Source organism: Phascolarctos cinereus, unplaced genomic scaffold (genome assembly GCF_003287225.1).
Source record: "Phascolarctos cinereus isolate Bilbo 61053 unplaced genomic scaffold, phaCin_HiC Scaffold_726;HRSCAF=1367, whole genome shotgun sequence".
In the NCBI taxonomy this organism is placed as follows: domain Eukaryota; kingdom Metazoa; phylum Chordata; class Mammalia; order Diprotodontia; family Phascolarctidae; genus Phascolarctos; species Phascolarctos cinereus.
In genome coordinates this window covers 277,532,442-277,555,421 of record NW_027556098.1, presented here as the reverse complement: position 1 = coordinate 277,555,421, position 22,980 = coordinate 277,532,442, and the positions used below count along the sequence as shown (strand labels likewise).

The 22,980-nt window shown below is 36.3% G+C and overlaps 1 protein-coding gene across 1 annotated transcript; it reads right to left on the bottom strand.

Moving 5' to 3' along the window:
- Window positions 1-1,703: 1,703 nt before the first annotated feature.
- On the bottom strand, window positions 1,704-22,164 carry LOC110218092 (olfactory receptor 8B8-like). The gene is made up of 3 exons (XM_078146181.1): window positions 22,096-22,164; window positions 10,092-10,154; window positions 1,704-2,345 (listed from the first exon to the last, which is right to left on the bottom strand). Exons 1-3 carry the CDS (start codon window positions 22,162-22,164, stop codon window positions 1,704-1,706), a joined length of 774 nt encoding a protein of 257 aa, XP_078002307.1.
- Between the last annotated feature and the right edge of the window lie 816 nt (window positions 22,165-22,980).

Genomic DNA, 22,980 nt, shown 5'->3' with positions numbered 1-22,980 from the left:
TATTTATACAAACAGCTTTTGCAAATTATAATATACATTTTAAACACATTGCTGAAATTCTGAAGTGATGGCATTTAAAGCTATGATAGAAAAATCTTAATCAAAGTGTCTTAAAAGACAAAAACTTATTTTGTGGTTTTAAGCATGTTTCCCTGATATCAGATATACTGGGTAGACAAAGACAGTTTCCCAGATTGAAATCTACAAACTTTAGTTTTGGAATCCAATTAAAAATGAATTTATAAACTTTCAGTTTTCAAGATCATTTTTCAACTAAAATTTTTAGCCTAAAAAGCAGGAAGAGCCCTTACCCTCTAGCTGCTTCTGAGTTAAAGCAAAATTTCTTTCCACACACAGCTTCAGATAGCACTTGTTAAATTCCTACTTGGATAATTTATCAATAGAAAGATTAGTTATTCAATTTAAATGGAAATGGATCTTTGAGATTCATAGTCCTTACCTCTCCCTCTTCCTATATAATTGTTCCTTCAGTAACCCTTAAAAGCATTCCCCTTTTGACTTCTAGGATCCCTTTTTCTCTTAAAAAAGAGTTTTGAGTAATGTGATTTTTCCTTCCACACTTTATGGCCGGATTCACACTGCAGTGCTGTCTATGGGCAGCTTGGTTTGAGATCTCATCAGCTTAGAGCTAAGTACAAGCAGCTGCTGTACCACTCTCAGAAAAAAAAAAAAGTGGCTGGATTTTTACTTCAAGGAAGTACTCAAAAGAAAAATTCCTTCTTTAATTCTACTTTCAACTTTTAATTCAAACTTTTATAAATTGGAGGAAAGTTCCCCTTTTTCTCTCTGTCTCAGTTTTGGCTACAATCAAAAGACAGAAAGAATTTTTTTAATTAATTTTCTCCTTAAATTACCCTTTAAATTTTAAACATAGCCTGAGGGAATCTTACTGTCCTGGCTGATTAAGACTTCACCCTACTTCTTGAACCTAGCATATATAGCCTAATTCTGCAAATCCCATAGAAACAAAGAGACACAAAACACAGACGAGAACACCCAGAGTCTTAGTGACCAGAAATTAAAGTTCAGATGTAAAAGTTACTTCCTCCCTTGTCTTGCTTACCTCACTTACTTCTACCATTTATTCTACTGAAGCCATTTTTTTTTCTCAGATCCAGTTACTTACTTGAAAACCTGACAGCAAGAATCTTTTTAGAAAAATTATGACTCTTGTATGGACTGATGCTGAGTGAAGTGAACAGAACCAGGAGAACGTTGTATACAGTAACAACCGTGTTGTGCAATGCCTAATTTTGATAGACTTAGCCCTTCTCAGCAATGCAAGGATCTAAGACATCTCTAAATCTCATGATGGAAAATGCTATCCACATCCAGAGAAAGAATTATGTATTTTCAATGCACATATTATTTGCTCTTTTTTTTCTTCTGTTTTATTTTGTGTCCTCTTTCTTGTGGTTCCTCCTATTGGTTCTAATTCTTCCTTACAACATTACTAATGTGAAAATATATTTAACAGTAATGTATATGTATAGCCTACATCAGACTGCACACCATCTTGGGGAAGGAAGTTGGGAGGGAGGGGGAGAAAAATTTAAAACTCAAAAGCATATAGAAATTTATTATTGAAAACTAAATAAAACTATTATTACTGATTATTGAAAACTAAAAAGAAATTAATAAAAAAAGAAAAAAGAAAAATTATGTCTCCTTGCTTATCTTACCTAGCTTCTTATTCTGCTCACAGTATTTTTTTTCCTCAGAATGCAGAGGACAGTGGAAAAGATTAATGCATAAGAGCGGGAAATCACTCCAAGGTCAATGCTTATTGCAAGGAAAACTACCAACTCCTCGATGTAGGTGCTAGTGCAGGAGAGTTCCAGGATGGGGGTGGAGGGTGGGGGGAGGACAATGTCACACACATAAAGGTTGGTGATGTTACTATCACAGAAGGATAGTCTCAGCATGCATCCAGTGTGGGCCATGGCAAGAGTAAATCCCATTACATATACACCAGTCACTAGAAGGGAGCAAACCTGAGAGGACATGATGCTGTTATAAAGCAGTGGTTTACAGATAGCAACATATTGGTCATAGACCACGGCTGACAAAAGAAAGGACTCAGAATTTACAAAGAAATGAAACAAAGACAGCTGAGCCAATGCACCAATGTCTTCCTCACAGTCATGTTTTGAAACGAAGTTTATTAGCACTTGGGGGATAACGACAGAGGAATAACAGAGATCTATGAAAGACATATTGAAGAGAAAATGAAGCTGTGGATTAAGCCTAATAAAAATCATCAAGCCTAGGTTCCCAACTACAATTATCACATAGATCCCTAAGAACAGGAAAAAAAGAAGGAGCTAGAGCTACAAGATAAATTCAGTCATAGAGGAATAATTTCCTGTGGTCATTCTCTTCTGAGCAGAATCCATGGGGACTAGAAAAAAGAGTCAAATTAGAGAAGGAATCAACTCTTCACGGCATTATCCACAGTGCCTGGCACATAGTGGGTGATTAATAAATGCTTCTTGAATGAATGAATAAAAGAAAACAAACTTGAAGATCCTTAACCCAATCCCTTCCTGGCCCCACTGTTGTCACAAAGATTTCCAATAACTCTGACTACTCTCTGTAAAAGTTTCCATAAGCCAAACAGCTGGCATAAACAGCTTTTGAATCTGTCCTTAGAGTTAGGCAAAAGCAGGCAGGCAAGAAGAAGGGGGAGACAAAGGAAGGAAACAAGCATTTATTAAGCATCTACTATGGCCAAGCACTATACTAAGAGTTTTACAAATATAATTCACTTAATCTTCACAAGCAATCTTGAAAAGTAGGTGATAATATTATCCCTATTTTATGGTTGAGAAAGCTGAGACAAAGGTTCTTCAGGAAGTCTATATTTTACACTCTGGACTGTGAAATTTGCAGCTTTTTCACATGGACTCTTAACTGCACACCAAGAATTATAAACATACCAGAAGACTGTAAACATAAGCAGCAATTTCCTCTGATGCTTTCCTTTATTTTCTCCTACAGCCAAAGCTTGACCTAAGGGGGAGGTAGGCAGGAGATCCAATTTCTATTTTTTATACATAATATTTTATTTTTCCCCAATTACATGTTAAAATAAATTTTTCAATTTTGAGTTCCAAATTCTATCCCTGCCACCTCCCTGGGACAGTAAGCAATCCAATATAGTTTATGCATGTGCAATCATGTAAAATATTTCCATATTAGTCATTTTGTACAAGAAGACTCAAATTTAAAAAAAAAAAAAGAATGAAAGAAAGTAAAAAAATAGCATACTTCAGTCTGTATTCAGACAGTATCAGTTCTTTCTCTGGAGGCAGAAAGTATGTTTCATTGTTAGTCCTTTGGGATTGTCTTTGATCACTGTATAGCTAAGAAGAGCTAAGTCATTCATAATTCTTCATTGTACAATATTGCTGCTACTATGTACAACATTCTCCTAGTTCTCTTCACTTCACTTTGCATCAGTTCAAGTAATTCTTTCCAGGTTTTTCTGGAATCATCCTGCTTGTCATTTCTTATAGCATAATAATATTCCATCACAATCATATGCCACAGCTTGTTTAGCCATTCCCCAATCGATGAGTATTCTCTTGATTTCCAATTCTTGACCAACATAAAAAGAGCTGCTAGAAATATTTTTGTACAAATAGGTCCTTTTCCCTTTTTTCTTTTCTTTTTTTTTTGGTATCTTTGGGATATAGACCTAGCAGTGATATTGCTGCATCGAAGGGTATGCAGAGTTTCATAGCCCTTTGGACATAGTTCCAAATTGCTCTCCAGAATGGTTAGATCAGTTCACACTCCACCGACAGTACATTAGTGCCCCTCTTTCCCACATCCCCTCCGACATTTATCATTTTCCTTTTTTGTCATATTAGCCAATCAGGTAAGTGTGAAATGGTATGTCAGAGTTATTTTAATTTGCATTTCTCTAGTCAATAGTGATTTAGAGCATTGTTTTTTTAGGCAATTGGGGTTAAGGGACTTGCCCAGGGTCACACAGCTAGTAAGTGTCAAGTGTTTGGTCCAAGGCCAGATTTGAACTCAGGTCCTCCTGACTCCAGGGCCAGTGCACTATCCACTGCACCATCTAGCTGCCCCCTACAGCATTTTTTCATATGACTACAGATATCTTTAATTTATTTATCTGAAAACTGCCTGTTCACATCCTTTGATCACTTATCAATTGGGGAAAGGCTTTTATTTTTTATAAATTTGAAACAGTTCTTTAAATATTTGAGAAATAAAGCCTTTATCAGAGATACTTTTTACAAATTTTTTCCCAGTTTTCTGTTTCCTTTTTAATTTTGGTTGCATTGGTTTTGTTTGTGCAAAAACTTTTTTTAAATTTCATATAATCAAAATTGTCTATTTTACATTTTGTAATGCTCTCTATATTTTCTTTAGTCCTAAATTCCTCCCTTCTCCTTAGATCTGACAAATAAACTATTCCATGCTCTCCTAATTTGCTTGTGGCATCATCCTATGTGTGTAAATCATGTATCCATATTGACCAAATCTTGGTATATGGTGTGAGATTTTGGCCTATGCCTAATTTCTGCCATACTGTTTTCCTGTTTTCCCAGCAGTTTTTGTCAAATAATGAGGTTTTTGTACCAAAAGCTTGGATCTTTGGGTTTATCATATACTACGTTACCATGGTCATTTACTATAATGTAAATGTGTACCTAATCTGTTCCATTGATCCACCACTCTATTTCTTAGACAGTACCAAACTGTTTTGATAATTACCACTTTACAATACAGTTTGAGATCTAGTACTGCTAGAATACCTTCATTCACTGTTTTTTTCATTGATTCTCTTGATATCCTTGGCCCTTTGTTCTTCCAGATGAATTGTTGTTTTATTGTCAAGATCTACAAAATGATTTTTGATAGTTTGGTATGGCACTGAATAAATAGATTAATTTAGGTAGAATTGTTATTTTTATGATATTGCCTCAGCCTAGTGATAAGTAATTAACATTTTTCCATTTGCTTAGATCTTATTTTATTGTTGTGAAAAGTGTTTTGTACTTGTGTTCATATAGTTCCTAGGTTTGTCTTGGCAGGTGGGCTCCCAAGTATTTTATATTGTCTACAGTTATTTTAAATGGAATTTCTCTTGCTGCTGGAATTTATTGGCAATATTTAAAAATGCTGATGATTTATGTGTGTTTATTTTGTATCCAGCAATTCGCTAAAATTAAGTATTTCAAGAAGCTTTTTAGTAGATTCTCTAGGATTCTTTAAGTATAATATCATATCATCTGCAAAGAGTGATAGTTTTGTTTCCTTACGGTGTATTCTAATTCCTTCAATTTATTTTTCTTCTCTTATTCCTATAGCTTACATTTCTAGTACAATATTGAATAACAGAGGTAATAATTTGCATCTTTACTCTACCCCTGATCTTACTGGGAAGGCTTCTAGCTCATCCCCATTACAGATAATGCTAGCTGATAGTTTTAGATAAATATTACTCAACACTTTAAGGAACACTCCCTTTATTCCTATGCTCTCTAATGTTTTTAATAGGAATGGGTATTGTATTGTAGCATCTGCATCTACTGAGATAATTATATGATTTCTGTTGATTTTATTACTGACATGGTCAATTATGCTGATATTTTTCCTAATATTGAATCAGCACTGTATTTTTGGTATAAATCCCACCTGGTCATAGTGTATGATCCTTGTAATATATTGCTGTAATCTCCTTGCTAATATTTTGTTTAAATTTTTGCATTAATGTTCATTAGGGAAATAGTTCTATAATTTTCTTTCTCTGTTTTGGCTCTTCCTGGTTTAGGTACCAGCACCATGCTTGTATCATAAAAGGAATTTGGTAGGACTCCTTTGTCTATTTCCCAAAAAAGTTTATGTAAAATTGGAATTAATTCTTCTTTAAACGTTTGGTAAAATTCACTTGTAAATCCACCTGGCCTTGGAGATTTTTTCTCAGGAATTTCATTGATGGCTTGTTCAATTTATTTTTTTTAAGATTGGGTTGTTTAAGTATTCTACTTCTTCTTCTGTTAATCTGGGTAATTTATATTTTTGTAGATATTCATCCATTTCATTTAGATTGTCAAATTTATTGGCATATAATAGGGCAAAATAGTTCCTAACAAATGTTTTCCTGTCTTCTTCATTGGTGGTAAATTTACCCCTTTTATTTTTGATACTAGTAATTTGGTTTTCTTCTTTCCTTTTTTAAATTAAATTAAAAATGGTTTGTCCATTTTATTGGGGTTTTTTTCATAAAACCAGCTTCTAGTTTTATGTATTAGTCCAATGGTTTTCTTATTTTCAACTTTATTAATCTCTCCTTTGATTTTTCAGGATTTCCAATTTGGTGTTTAATTGGGAATTTTTAATTTGTTCTTTTTCTAGTTTTTTTAATTGCATACCAAACTCATTGATCTGCTCTTTTGCTATTCCATTGATATAAGCATTTAGAGGGATAAATTTTCCCTCAGTACCACATTAGCTGTATCCCATAAATTTTGGTATGTTGTCTCATTGTTGTAATTTTCTTTAATGAAATTACCAATTGTTTCTATGATTTGTCCTTTGACCCACTTATTTTTTAAAATTAGATTATTGTTTCCAATTGATTTTTAATCTATCTTTCCACTGCCCATTAATGAATGTAACAATCCAATATTAATATCAAACTACAAGTCTCATTAAACTACAAAAAATCTACAAATAACAGCATCTAAATTCATAAAGGAAATATTAACTGAGCTTAAAAAGATATAGACAGGAACATAATAGAGCCAAGAGATTTAAATGTCCCTCTGTCAGTTTTGGATAAATCCAACAGAAATATAAACAAAAGAGAAAATATAAAACTGAACAAATTGCTGGAGGAACTAGAGCCAAAAGAATTGTGACACCTTCTAAATGGGCCTGCTAAGGAATATATGTATTTTTCAGCACCACATTAAATTTGCACAAAAACTGATCGTGTGTTATGGTACAAAGATAAGGCAAACAACTGTAAAAGGTAAAAATAGTAAATACATTCTTTACAGACCATAAAGCAATAAAAATAGTAAGTTGCTCAGAAATCATATACAAAAGACACAGACCTAAAAGAATCCTTAACACTAAAATCCTAAATAATGAGTACATCAAATAACAAATCATTGTTGTTCAGTCATTTCTCAGTCCTGTCTGACTCTTCATGACCCCATTTGGGGTTTTCTTGGCAAAGATACTAGAATGGTTTGCCATTTCCTTCTCCAGCTCATTTTACAGAGGAGGAACTGAGGAAAATGGAACTTAGTGACTTGCCCAGGGTCACACAGCTAGTAAGTGTCTGAGGCCACATTTGACCTCGGGAAAATGAGTCTTCCTGACTTTAGGTCTGGCACTCTATCTACTGCACCACCTGGCTGCCAAACAAATCATATAAATATTTTAATAATTATAGGGGGGAAATGAAAATGATGAAACAACATATCAAAACTTCTGGGATTCAGCTAATGCAGTACTCAGAGGGAAAATCCTATCCCTACAAATGTACATTAACAAAATAAAAAAATAATAATGAACTATATATCCATTTTTTAAATTAGAAAGCTAACAATTAGTCTCCATACAACAGAAATTATATTCAAAAACTGAAAAAGAATGCACCCTACTAGAATCATTTTATAAGACAAATATTATCCTAATACCTCAATATCAGAGAAAAATAAAACACAGAAGGAAAACTATAGGTAAATATCATCAATGGTCAATTCAAAAATTATAAATAAAATCCTGTCAAACAGATTACAATGACTTATCCAAGAAATCATTCATTATAACCAAGTTGGATTTGCATGAGAGATACAAGGATTTTCAGCATTAGAAAAACAATATAACTATATTAAAAGCAAAAACATGCAAAATCACATAATTATCTCAATAGATGCAGAAAAGGCCTTTGGCAAACTGTAACATTCATCTGTGCTAAAAAAAACCCTATAAAGTATTGGCATAGAAGGACCTTTTTTCAATATCATAAATCTGAAACTAAAACCAATCATCATATGCATTAGGGATACACTAGAACCTTTTTCTGATAAATAAAGGAGAAAAACAGATAATCTAATCTCCCCATTATTATTTGATACAGCTTTAGAAATGCTAGCAATAACAATAAATCAAGAGAAAGAAATTAAAGGCATAAAGATCGGCAAGGAGGAGATAAAACTATCCAAACTTGCTAATGATAAGGTGGTATACTTGAAAAATCCTGGACAACCAGTAGCTTTAGCAAAGTTGCAATTTGCAAAATTAACCCTTCAAAGTCAAACGCATTTCTATATTTTGTTGTTCAGTCTTTTCAACCCTATCTAACTCTTTGTGACCCCATTTGGGGTTTTCTTGACAAAGATAATGGAGTGGTTTGCCCTTTCCTTCTCCAGCTCATTTTACAGATGAGGAACTGAGGTAAACAGGGTTAAGTGACTTGCCCAAAGTCACACAGCTAGTAAGTATCTGAGGCCAGATCTGAACTCAGGAAGATGAATTTTCCTTACTTCAAGCCTGGCACTCTAACTATTCAATGTAACAATAACAAAATAACAAGGCAATAATAGAAAGAGAAATCATATTACAAAAAAAACTATAAAATGCATTAAGTATCCAGGGATCATCTATTAAATGATTATTGTACATTCAATTCACTGCTATGGGTAGGAGATATATTCTTAAATAAACAAGGTAATTACAAAAGAAAGAACAGATAACTCTTATTACATGAAACTGAAAAACTTCTGAACAGACAAGTTTAATGCACCTAAGAAAAGCAATTGAATGAGAAAATACCTTTGTGTTTTCTGATAAGAGTTTGTTATCCAATACACATAAAAAATTAACATATATGTAATACCAAAAGCCATTCCCCAATAGGTAAGTGGTCAAAATTTGTGAACAAACCATTCTTACAAGAAGAATTTCAGCCCTGGAATCAGGAGGACCTGAGTTCAAATCCGGCCTCAGACACGTAACACTCACCAGCTGTGTGACTCTGGGCAAGTCACTTAACCCCAATTGCCACACACACATACACACACACACACACACACACACAAGGCTTAAAAAATAAAACAAAGAAAATACATGTAAAATTAGCATTAAAAAGCCTTTGAAGAAATCCCTTCAAGGAAATGTTGAGAATCTAATTTGACCTTTCCAATTTCTGAGAGAAACAGCTACTTTTATGTGCTCAAAAATAGGGGTGAGGTATACCCATGTCAACTACCAAGTTTTGAATAACATCACTATGAATAATATAACTAATATAGATATATCAGATACTTTTTTTCCATTGATTTCAGATTACTGGTAAGGAATAAAGGAGAGTAGATTTATACTATGCTGAAGGGCACCTATAAAATGATAGCTATTTACATAGTACCTTAAGATGTGCAGAGCGTTTCACAAAAATTATCTCATTTATTATTCACAATAACCCTACCTATTGTGCAATTTTAAATGGGGTTCAATCTCTCATTTCATACTATTCTAGCAGATTCCCCAGAATTCAATAACTACTTCTCCCTTGAAGGTCCTAGAGTAATACTGAGGAGCTGAGGTTTCTAATGTTTTCATTCAGAAGTCCCCATCCATTGTACCATCAATTAGCATTTTAAAGGATATTTTTGTCCTGAGAATTACAGCAAGAATGGTATCTACCAAACAGTTCCACCATGCCAGGAAGCATATTCTCCCCTTGCAAATACATATACAAAATTGCTGAGGACAGCAAGCTAAAACTTAAAGAAAAATGGGAAGATGTGTAAAGAACATGCATAGCCAAAGGGCAACTCCCAACTCCTGGCCCAGAATGCCCTTTTCTCTCTTTATAATAGAGTCCTCATGAGATGTCTTTTAATTGTAACTCTATGGATTGGTACCAGTCTGGGGTCCATAACCTTCATTCCTCTTTGTCATAAGGAGTCTTAACCAGTGAATCTGGTATAAGCCTCAAGGAATTCTCTTTCTGCCTCTGCATGTAAGCATTTTCTCTGTCACAGGCCACTATTGTTCTGGCAGACATTGCCACTAACTTGGATCGCCAGAGGAAAGCTCCTCTGATGACTGGGCATTCCCATATCAGTACAATAACTCACCTAAAAATCAGGAAAAAATAAACACAACAGAAGAGACAAGTACTTGAGGACACGCTGTGACCAGGTGTTAGATAAAGCAACCACTCTTCCCCCTATCCAGCAGCTTATGGTGATCCTCTTCACTCAAAAGACACTGCAGAAGAGAGAGATTTGGGAGCAAAGATTGCTACTTTGTTGTATCTACATAGTTCTGGTTCAGCAGTTAAAAGATCACTCACTCCCAAATATTGTGAACTCATGAGTCATCATGGCCAAAAGGTAGCAGTCACAAGATATTTGACGTGCTCTGAGACTAAGGGGAAGAGCCTTTCTTTGATGCCTGTCCAGAAACAGGCCCACCCCAAGCATCTATGTGCTTGCCTGGGATGTCTACTGGAATATTCCAAAAGAGGGGGGAACCCAGGAATGCTACACTATTTTTATCCCCATAATACAGATGACAATATTGAGTCTGAGAAATTTTAATGGAAATGTCCAGAATCTCATAGCTACTATCTGAGGCATGATTTGAACACAGGTCTTCCAAACTAAAAGTCCAGCACTCTAGCCCAATCTGCCTCTCCTTTCCTTAGATCTAACATTTTTAGACTGAGTACTGGGTCTTAGCAGGGAACAGGCTTCTTGACTCAGTTTGGACATTTTAAATACTTGCTCGTGCCTTTCAGATTGGGTAATGTACCTTTAACATTTGATCAGTGAACTGTTGGCAAATAGTCTCATTTCACCATCTTATATCTATTTATATTCCATTCAGATCCTTTTCTGGTGTGAAAGAGAGTACTTGTAGAGGTCTGAGAAAGACTGGTTAATCTTGTTGCTTTACCATGGTTTAGAATAAAAATTCAAGAAATACATCTTCCAGAAAAGCCAGGTAACCCTCCTGATATACATGACAGCGCCAGGTGGAGTACCAATGAACCCAGTGTACATGCAGGACTGGTTTCCAAGAGTAGGAATCATACAGTCTCAGAACTGGAAGAGAGCTTGGAAAAGAGAGTTGGATCTTTCCAACAAGGGTCTTTTCATATATATTCCAGATGAGTGGTCATCCAACTCCTGCTTGAAAACATCCAATTAGGGATGTCTGCTATCTCCTGAGGCAGCCCAGTTTTGGATAGCTCCAACTATTAAGCAGTTTGGTCCTTACATCAAGCCCAAATTTGATTCTTCACTCCTACCCGCTGCTCTTAGTTTTGCCTCTGGGTCTAAGCAGAAAAAAATATAAACCCTCTTCCACATAACAATCCTTTAGATCCTTGAAGACAGCTACCATTTTCCCCTAAGTTTTCTCTTCTCTAGACTAAATATCCCCAATTCCTACAAACAATCATCATATGTTATATCATCATCTGCCAGTCCCCTCATTATCCTGGTCACATCCTACTATACACACTCCAACTTGTCAACCTCCTACCCAAATGCAGAACCTGAAATTGAAGCACATATTCAATATGTAATTTGACAAAGGGGAGAGTATAATAGAGTATCTAAAAACCATGACTTTCTCAGTGAAATCTGAGATATTGGCTTTTGAGCTCCCATTTCATTCCATTGACATATATTAGGGACTCCAACTCATGTTTTAAAAAAGACTTAATCTTTCTCATTTTTTCAAATACCACTCTGTATGTACTAGCCTGATGGAACTTGGGTTCAAATTACAAGGAGCTGACAATGTCTCTATGAGAACAACAATTATTACAACACTATAGATATTTATTGAAAGATATAGTTATATGAATGTAATGGAAATATTACTATGCTGTAAGAATATATGCATATGATAAATACAGAGAAGATTAATTGATGCAAAATAAAGCAGGGACAGTAAAATTATATACACAATTACTACAATCCAAGTAGAAAAAAAACACCATGAAGCAATAGAAAATGAATGTTGCCAAGTTACAAAGAATAAGCTTGTTCTCAAAGAAGAAATATGAGAAGATACCTCCTACCCAATTAATTTGCAGAAATGGGGATCCACACATGTGAACTATTTATATAATGCCCAATTTTTGACATATTGATCAGTTTTGCTGAGTGTTTTTCTCTTCTTCCTCTTGTTTTAATATTTATTATAATGGATGGTTTTCAAGGAGGGACAGGGGCACACAGGGGAAATCTAGGTGATATAAAAACAAAAAATTCAATGAAAAAAAAATTTTTTTTAAATGAAATATACACAGGTCAGTTGAAATTTGACCTCCCTGTTGCCCAGTGCTACTAGTACTGAGGCAGCTAGGTAGCACAATGGATAGAGTGCCAGGCCTGGAGTCAGGAAAACATCTCTCTGAGTTCAAATTAAAGATGCTTACTAGCTGTGTGATCCTGGGTAAATCACTTAACCCTGTTTTCCTTAGTTCTTCATCTGTAAAATGAGGTGGAAAAGGAAATGGTAAACTACTCCAGTATCTTTGCCAAGAAAATGCCAAATGGGGTCACAAATAGACACAACTGAACAATAACACTAGTAATGAACATGGTATCAAGCAAAACTGGCATCAGCTTTCCACACTCTGAAATATGCTGCAGTAGCAGGTACAAAGGTGTGAGGCAACAAGATACTGTCCCAATTCTGAACTGACCTACTCCCCTTTGTTACCCATTCCTAGCATATTCTCATTCAATGAAATGGTGTCTCAAGGACAACAGTATATATAGTCCGTATCACTTGCTTCACTGATGACTTGGCAATTTCCAAGAGGTAACTATCCCACACCAAATAGTGTGGCTTGTGCTGATTCTATAGTTGTCCTGTAATTGGCACATAGGATAAACCCTAAGCCAATAGGGTGTGACTTCCCCCCCCCCCATTTTTGTTCAGGGAGTCAGGTAAATAAATCAAGAAGTTTTGCTTTACTAATGGGAAGCAGGTTCTATCTAAGTCTAACCACCAGGAGGAGCTTGTGAGCAAGTTCAGACACTGGTAGTGTTGCTAGGTTGCTATGGTAGAATCACTATGGAAACTAGGCACTTAAAACTGATGCCCTCCATCTGGGCTACTGAGCCTGCCCAGAGTCTTCTGTCCCATCCCTCATCACTCTCCACTCCACCTCCACAATCCATTGTGCTTTTGAAATTCTGGGAGCAAACTTACTACCCCAAGCCTCTTGAGTAGTGGCAGCTTTTCCCCACACCACGGTGATACTGGTTTTCTTTTTTTTTTTTAATGGAAATAAAACAGGCCTGAGAAATCCTTCTATATTTGGCCTCAGATAATATTGTAAGGCTTGTGGAAGACAATACTGGCTCCCTCTCTCTTTGTCCCTATGGTTAGAGCCCCAAGCCCAGCCTTGGGGGAGGAATGTTTTTCATCTCTGTAAAGAAAGGGAAAATTCCTTCTCTTTGGCTAATAGCTCTTTGCTCATGGATACATCCTCTTCGGGATCACTGCCTTGTCATGGTGAATGGGCTTGCATAGTTAAACGAAACTATGAGCTATACCGTGCAGTATTACTAGCTAGAAAGCTTAATAAAGGCAAACAATATTTCTCTTTATGTGGCTTTTCCTGTCAGTGTGCCTGAACAAACAGTTTACAAAAGAAGAATTGTAAACTACAGACAACAATCATAACAACTATCTTCAGTATCAGATATAAACTCTTCTGTTTGTCACTTAAAGCTTGTCACAATTTCACCCACTCCTACCTTTCCAACCTTATTATATGTCCTTCCCCTGTACATAATCTATAATCTAACCAAATTGGTCTCTTTGCTGTTTCTCACACATCACACTCCATCTCCTTTATCCTTGCCTTGACTGGCCCCCATACTGTACTCTCTCTCCACTTAGACCTCCTCAAGTCCCTGTTTTCCTTCAAGACTTAACTCATGCACCAACTTCTGCACGAGGTCTTTCCTGGTCCCTCCAGTTATTAATTTTCCAAGGTTCCTTATTTCACTTTTGTCTTGGTATCCCTAGCATTTAGTATATTGCCTGACACACAGTAGGTGCTTAATAAACACTCACTGATTGATTTGTCCAAGCATATCAGAACTGTACCTAATCACTAACAATAAGAGAAACGTAAATTTTTTAAAGCCAAGGCTTCACTTCACACCCAGAAAATTGGGAAAGATGTCAAAAGTGGAAATAGTTAATGTAGATAAAATTGTGGGAATATATGAAATATTGATGGTGCTATAAATTGTTCCACCCATTCTGGAAAGCACTGGGAATTTATGTTAAGAAAATGATGAAAATGATCCAGAGTTCCAACTGCTAGGCATATGCCCCAAGAAGGTCAAAGATATAAAGATATACATCAAATAGCTATAGCAGGACTTCTATAGTCATAAAAAACTAGAAATAAAGTAGATATCTTTCAATTAGATAATGAATAAACAAACTGTTGTACATGGATACAATGGAATACTACTTTACCATAAGAGACAGTGAATCCTGGGGGGCAGAGCCAAGATGGCAGAGTGAAAGCAGTGACTTGCTTGAGCTCTCCCCCAAACCCTTCCAAATACTCATAAAAAATGGCTCTAAACAAATTCTAAAGCAGCAGAATCCACAAAAAGACAGAGTGAAACAAATTTCCAGCCCAAAACAACCTGGATGATTGATCAGAAAGGTATATTGCCCCAGGCTGGTAGTGGAGCGCAGTGCGGTGTGGGCGCACAGCCACAGCGAACCTGGAGCAGGCCTCAGAGGACTACATCATGAGCAGTAGTGGCGGTTTCCAGACTCCTCAATCCACAAATGCCAAAGGCAACTTAGAAGGTCAGTGGGAAAAGTCTGTTTCTGCAGTGCTGACAGAGGAACGCAGGGTCTCAGCTCCATTCTCCAAAATCGTGGCCCTGGGGGGGGCAGCTGCCTCCTGAGCTTTCGGCCCACAGACTGAGGGGGAATCCAGTGGCTGATCAGAGGGGGATTACAGGGATCTCTTTGCCAGTGCTGAGGCAGGAATCTCTTGCTTTGCCTGTGCTTGGATCTGGGTTACAGTTCTTCGCGCGGTCCTGGGGTGAGGAGGCGCTCTAGTGTGGTGGAGCTTGTAGTGGCTTTGAAGAGGAAACCCTCCTCACAGTTACAGGACAGAAAGGAATACTTGTGGTCACAGGCCAGGAAAGGAGTAAACACCTTGCCCTTTATCATACCACCTTGGAAGAACTGAAAATTTACAGGTCCCTACAAGTATCTCTGAAAACAGCTATACAGACCCCTGAAGCTTGGAACATTCTCCACTTTGGAAGTAGACTCTTACCTTAACAAAGAGTTTAAAACTCAAGTAATTGGCTGGGATCATGAGCAAGCAGTGCAAAAAGAGTCAGACTATATTATCTTACTTTGGTGAAAAAGAAGATCAAAATATACAACCAGAAGAAGACAACAAAGTCAAAGCTCCTACATCCAAAGCCTCCAAGAAAACTATGAATCAGTCCCAGGCCTTGGAAGAGCTCAAAAGAGATTTTGAGAAGCAAGTAAGGGAAGTAGAGAAAACTGGAAGAGAAATGAGAGTGATGCAAGAAAATCATAAAAACAAGTCAACAGCTTGCTAAAGGAGACCCAAAAAAATACTGAAGAAAATAACACCTTAAAAAATAGCCTAACCCAAATGGCAAGAGGTCCAAAAAGCCAATGAGAGAAAAATGCCCTAAAAAGAAAAATTGGCCAAATGGAAAAGGAAGTCCAAAAGATTACTGAAGAAAATACTTCCTTAAAAATTAGAATAGAGCAATTGGAAGCTAGTGACTTTATGAGAAATCAAACACTGTAACAAATCCAAAAGAATGAAAAATTAGAAAACAATGTGAATATCTCATTGGAAAAACAACTGACCTGGAAAATAGATCCAGTAGAGAGAATTTTAAAACTATTGGATTATCTGAAAGCCATGATCAAAAAAAGAGCCTAGATATCATCTTTCAAGAAATTGTCAAGGAAAACTGCCCTGATACATTAGAACCACAGGGCAAAATAGAAATTGAAAGAATCCACAGATTTCCTCCTGAAAGAGATCCCCAAAGGAAAACTCCTAGGAATATTATAGCCAAATTCCAGAGTTCCCAGGTCAAGGAGAAAATATTACAAGCTGCCAGAAGGAAACAATTCAAGTAGTGTGGAAACACAATCAGGATAACACAAGATTTAGCAGCTTCTACATTGAAGGACCGCAGGGCATGGAATATAATATTCTGGAGGGCAAAAGAGATAGGATTACAACCAAGAATCACCTACCCAGTAAAACTGAGTATAACCCTTCAGGGGAAAAAATGGTCATTCAGTGAAATAGAGGACTTTCAAGCATTCTTGATGAAAAGACCAGAGCTAAATAAAAAATTTGACTTTCAAATACAAGACTCAAGTGAACATGAAGAGGTAAACAGGAAAGAGAAATCATAAGAGACTTATTAAGTGAACTGTTTACATTCCTGCATGGAAAGATGATATTTATAACTCATGAGACTTTGTCAGTATTAGGGTAGTTGGAGGAAAAAAATTATGTGTATGTATGGATAGATAGATAGATAGATAGATAGATAGATAGATAGATAGATAGATAGATGGCACAGTGTGAGTTGAAGATTAAGGGTCATATCTGGAGAATAAAATTAAGGGATGAGAGAGGATTATACTCAGAGAAGAAGAAAGGGAGAGGTAGAATGGGGTAAACTATCTCACAAAAAAAAACAGAAAAGTCTCTTACAGTGGGGGGAAACAGGAAGGTGAGGGAATGAGTGAATCTTATTCTCATAGGATTTGGCTTAAGGAGGGAATAACATTCACATTCAATTGGGTATGGAAATTTGTCTTACCCTACAGGAAAATAGGGGAGAAGGGGACAAGAGAGCAGGGGGATGATAGAGAGGAGGGCAGATTGGGAAAGGGGGTAATCAGAAGCAAATACTTCTGAGGAGGGACAGGGTCAAAAGAAAGAATAGAATAAATGGGAGGGCAGGATAGGATTAAGGGAAACAGAGTTAGTTTTTCACAACATGTCTACTATGGAAGTGTTTTGCATAACTGCACATATATTACCTATATTGAGTTGCTTGCCTTTTCAATGAGGGTGGGTGGGGACGGAGGAAGGGAGAAAATTTGAAACCTAAAGTTTTAAAAACATATGTTTAAAAAAAATGTTTTCACATGCTACTGGGAAATAAGAAATACAGGAAATGGGGTACAGAAGTTTATCCTGCCCTACAGGAAAATAGAAGGGGAAGGGGATAAGAGAAGAAGGGAGAGATAGAAGGGAGGACAGAGTAGGGGAAGGGATATTCAGAATGCATGCCATCTTGGGGTGGGGGAGGGGTGAGATGGGGTGAAAATTTGGAACTCAAAATCTTGTGGAAGTAAATATTGAAAACTAAAAATAAATTTATATTCTAAAAAAAAGAAAAAGAAATAGTGAATCCCAAGAATATAGAAAAATATGGAAAGACTTATGTGATAATGACAATAATAAGAATGACAAAAAATAAACTGGATTTTATATAATTATAATGATCAAGCTTGGTCCTGATGAATAGAATGGTAATGCGATTCACTCCTTTCTTTACAGAAGAGAAGGACTAAGGGTGTGGAAGATTGAATGCACTGTAAAAATGGATTGATGTTCTGGTTAGTTCACCTGAACTGATTTTTTCTCTCTCTTATTTTTTATTTCAAAGGATAGTTCTCTGGAGAAGGGAGAGCAGAGACATATATTTGGAAATGAAGATAACATGAAAATAAAACATATGAATAAAAATTTTTCAAGGTCATTAGTAACCTTGGAGAAAGTATTTTCAAATTAACAGTAAAGTCAGATACAGATTACATGGAACTGGAAAGAGAGCAGGAGGCAAAGAAATAAAATCAACAAATATAGGCAAATTTTTCTAAGTTTGACTCTGAAAGAAAGGACACAGGATGATATCTTAAGGTAATGGAATAGTTACTGAGGAATTTTTAAGTATAGAAGACACTTGGGCATGTTTGTAGGTAATAGAGAAGGAACCAGTAGATAAAAGACTAAAGATGACAGAAAGGAGATAATTGAAAGAGCAAATTATCAGAGAATATGGGAGAACATGGAACTAAAAGTAATTGGGAAAAATTAACTATAGACATAATATGACTAGATAGCCTTAAAAGTATTCCTCTCAAAAGGAACTATTTGTTCTTCATTCTTGGTATAGTCAGAATTTAATATTATCACAATTACTTGAAAGTTATTTTTTAAGTTCTTGAGACTATTATCACTCTTTTGAATGGTTAACTACTATCCTGTTCAAAATATAATCATTTCTAAAAGCAAATGATATTGAAGATTTCTACAGGAGAACTATAGCACTTATCCCCACAGTAGAGAGACTAGCCTCTCTACTAGAGAAGGGCCATCTCTTTGTTAGTGAACAGAAGAACAAAAGACAGAATGGGATATGCTATAATTGTGAATAGTAGAATAGAGAGAAAAACAAATCTCATGATAGATAGTCTACATCACACAGAAGGCAAGGTTCTCAGCTTGGAGGAAGGAGTCATATTGGAGATGCAGTGTATTTCTTTCACACAATATAACAGGAGTATCCTCTACCAAATTTGCCCTGAAGGAATGATCACTGCCACCCAACAGAGTCCAGATCCCAGGTTTCCAGAGGTCATGGAATAGTTACAAATTCCTCCTCATATTTTTCTCTTGAGAGATAGTATATTATAATGTAGTGGGGACAAGCAATGTACAAGGAAACAATAGACCTGTATACTTATCTCAGATCAACTAAGAATTGCCAAACAATTATTTGACCTTGAGCAGGCCACTTCATCTCTTTTATCTCAGTACCATCATTTGTAAAATATAGGGGTTGGATTAAATTAACTCTTTTTTTTTTTGCTTTTTAGTGAGACAATTGGAGTTAAGAGATTTGCACACAGCTAGTAAGTGTCAAGTACCTGAGGCCGGATTTGAACTCAGGTCCTCCTGACTCCAAGGGCAGAGCTCTATCCACTGCACCACCTACCTGCCCCTAGATTATCTTTAAAATACCTTCTTTTTTATACACTATGGAATAGAGAATGGTGAGTTCCCAGAGAATTAGAGCCTATCACTCTAGCCTGGCTGTAATCTAGGTGAAATGGTGACAACAAATTCTTCTTCATATTTTCTCCCATGGATCACAGGGGCACAAATGCAAATTGAATCTCAGCATCCATTGGATTCTGATAATTGCCCAAAGTAGCTATTTTCCAAAACCACTGAAGAAGCATTTATTAAGTGGTGGAACTATGGAAGAAGAGAGAAGAAAGAAGAGCATAACCCACCCATAAGGAAGTTTTTCAGGAAGAATAATTGTATACAACTTTAATAAGAGGGGCTATTGATTTGTGCTTCTCTGTGGTTTTCCTCATCATTCTTGCCAATCTGGTACCTTGAGCCAAGAAAAGCTCTTACATGGGCAATACCTAAGTAACTGATGCATTAATAATTGAAATAGTAAAGTAAGATTATTTAATGAATATACAATAAGTTAAAATGACTATCCTATATTATTTATTATATAAATGGAAAAAGAAACTGCAAAAAGTAGGTAAACTCTAAGGTTTCATTTCATACTCAGCAAAATGGCAAAAATGGAAAAAAATGAAAATAGTAAATGTTGGAGAAAGCTATGACAGGACAGAAACAATAACACACTCCTAGTGGAACTGTGAATTGGTCTAGCCATTCAGAAAAGCAATTTGGAATCATGCTCTTAAGTACTAAAAATGTCCATACCCTTTCACCTAAGAGATATCACTGCTAAGCATAAACCATGAGGAGGTCAAAGACAAAATGTCCCATGAACATCAAAATATTCATAGCATCAATTTTCATATAGCAAATAATAAAAAAGTAGATGTCATTGTTTGGAGAATAGCTAAACAAATTTTGGCACATAAATGTAATAGAATATTATTGAGTCATAAGAATATGTATATGAAGTGTTCATAAAAATATAGGAAGACATATGAACTGATAGAGAGTTAAGTAAGCAGAAGTAGGAAAAATATATACAACTACAGCAATGAAAAAAGAAAAGAAACTAAACACTATGTAATTATACTAATTGAGAATGTTGACCCTGAAGAAGAGCTAAAAAACTGCATTTCCCTCCCTTCTTTGAAGAGGTGGGGGACTATGGGTATAGAATATCCCCATACTGTCATCCTCAGTTCATGTGTATATAACTTTAGCTGGACTGCTTTTTCTTGTCTTGTTTATTTTTTTGTTACAAGGAATGGCTTACTGAATAGGAGATGGCAGAGGGATATATTCAGTAACAGGCGATCTTTTAAAAAGATATCAATGAAACAACTTTAATTTTTAAAGAAACATTAAAAATTACCATAATTCTAGTAAAGTAAGAAGTATTATTGTCCCATTCATATTTGTTAGTCTGTATGAAAACACTAATAATCTATGATTTCATCATGTGGGAATTTCCTCCAATGATGCAGATCAAAGTCTGTCCATTCATTCCTACCCAACTTTTGGGACTCTTGCCCATGTCCTCTCATAAATTATTACACAGAAAGTGCCCCCAGTCAATTACTCAAGAATTATTTACCAAGCGCCTGTTATTTATCAGGCACTGTGCTCAGTACTGGAGCTAAAAAGACAAAAAACTATTATAGTTCCTATTCTCAACATACTGAAGGCCTTATCATTCTCTTAAAATGACATGGATTTTAATGGAGTATGCATGCTGTCCATTTATTATCCCATTTCTCTCCCTATGTAACCATACCATCTTTTTTCCCAGTAATACATTTCTGTGACTTGCTTTTTCTGAATAATGCCTTGTTTGTAGTATGTTGTAGACTTCTCACCGCCGCCACGTACTCTCCATTATCTTTTGGGTGATTCTTTGTAACAATATAGTATTTCATGACTCATACAGTATCACCAGAATAATATTAGTGTTAAAAGAAGAGCCTATATTGTGGAGAGAACCTTAGGGTGAATAAAAGAACTGTGAGATTTTCCAATAGAAATCTATCCTGTTCTCCTTCTATGCCAATTCTGGGCCCAACTCATCAAAAGCTATATGTGAAAATTACAACATTACTAGGAAATTAAAAGGATCAAAGACTACACCAAATAAGAAAAAACAAATCACCCTCCTGACAAGGACATAATCTTACCAGGCCTTAGAACAATACATTATGACCAAAGATGAAGGATCCCATCCTGTCTGAGATAGTGTCTGAGACATTAAGTCATGGCAAAGGAAGATCCCATGCACAGGCTTAGAATCTACATCACACCATAGAAGGAGAGAGAAGTCTCAAACAAGGCTTTGATTGCACCAGCCTTGAGCAATTCATTATGAGAACTTTTTAAAAATACATACAGTGAAATGGAGTCCTGGGGGAATTGCAACCTGTATACCACAAAACCTCTTTGCTATATCCCAATGCCTACAGTAAGAATTCCCCTTTTCTAGGGATGGAAGAAAGTAAGCTTAGCAGGTATACCTCATATAGACAGCTTTTGCTTATTGTTCCATTTCTGGTGCAAGAAATGTGTGGCCTTAGAGGAGGACAACCCATTGTGAACACTTTCACTCACCACAATTAAGACATAGGGGAAAAAAGACTCAGGACCCCATATGGTGATATATCCTGATGAGCCAATGACAGACATAAGAGAAAGACATAAGGAGCAGCTGCTACATACCATATACCAATTATAATTGGCCTCTCTGACTACATTCACACCACTATCTCTTGCCATACACTCCTCCCAGAGAGAGGGAGAGAGAGGCTGGTCTGATTGATGCTACACTAGCTCTAGTCCCACTATCTGATTCCCCTAAATACCATAAGAGAAATACCAGTGCAATCAGCTGCCACTCAATTCAGCTGCTTCCAACAGCTCATGTCACAGTAGCATCCCATGAGAACGTCCCATCTGCAGCAAAACACCACCTGCTCTCTCTGTACCCCACAATGCCCAATTCTCCTTACTTTTCTGACACTATTGAAAGCTCCGTAATTCCCCCATTTCTCTGTGATGTCTCCAAGATTTACCCTCATCCTCACCCTCCATATCAAGTCACTGCTAGAAAGATATGAATGAATGAGCATCTTAAAAGTGTAAATGAGTGTCTGATGTTTCATTTTGTACTAGTGTATGTGAGAACTAATGAACCTTCTTAGATCACAAAATCTTACACAGTTAATCAATCTTTGAACATCTAATTCCATATCCCTTGGCAATTTGACCTAATTACTCCCTCCTTGAATCACATATGCTGAATAGAATTACCTAACTTGGAGCATCACCAGTTTGAGAGCTCTGCCTACTGATATTCATTTGAGGGACAAGATCTTCTGATGGGAAAATGAAGGATATAAAAGGAGGAGAGAATATAAAATAGAGGCACAGGTTTAGGGGAACGACATGACAAGTATCAGTTCTTATCCCCACACCACACCTTTTCAGCAAGAGAGGTGGTGGTCGTTGTGGTCAGAGAAAACACTCTATGGAAGGCCTGCTCTTACATTACCACAGTCCACCTGAACCTCCTCTGAGACCCTTCCCCTCCAACTTCCTGCACCACTTCATCAGCCACGTTCCTGGCTTGCTCCTCTTCTTACTACTTCCTATATAGGGAGATGGATATCCTTCCAAGATTTATCAAAATTGGAAAATCTTTTGTACAACTTAAGAACTGGAATCAGTCATTCAACAAATATTTATTAGAGCACTTACAACATGCCTGCCACTATGCTAGGTGCTGAAGATACCAAGACAAAAAAGAAAAGTCCTTGCCCTGAAAGGGATCACATGCTATCATTGGAGACAGCATATACATACACAAGTATAAACAAAATAAATACAAGACAAAT

Bases quoted from the DNA above. Each gene is read 5' to 3' on its own strand.
- LOC110218092 (XM_078146181.1), bottom strand. From the start codon at position 22,164: ATGAGGGTAAATCTTGGAGACATCACAGAGAAATGGGGGAATTACGGA. The intron at 10,155-22,095 runs GTAAGGAGAATT...CCTGATTTTTAG, and splicing joins CTTTCAATAGTGTCAGAAAA to GTGAGTTATTGTACTGATAT. The intron at 2,346-10,091 runs GTTAGTGGCAAT...TTGTAGCTCTAG, and splicing joins GCTTTCCTCTGGCGATCCAA to CTCCTTCTTTTTTTCCTGTT.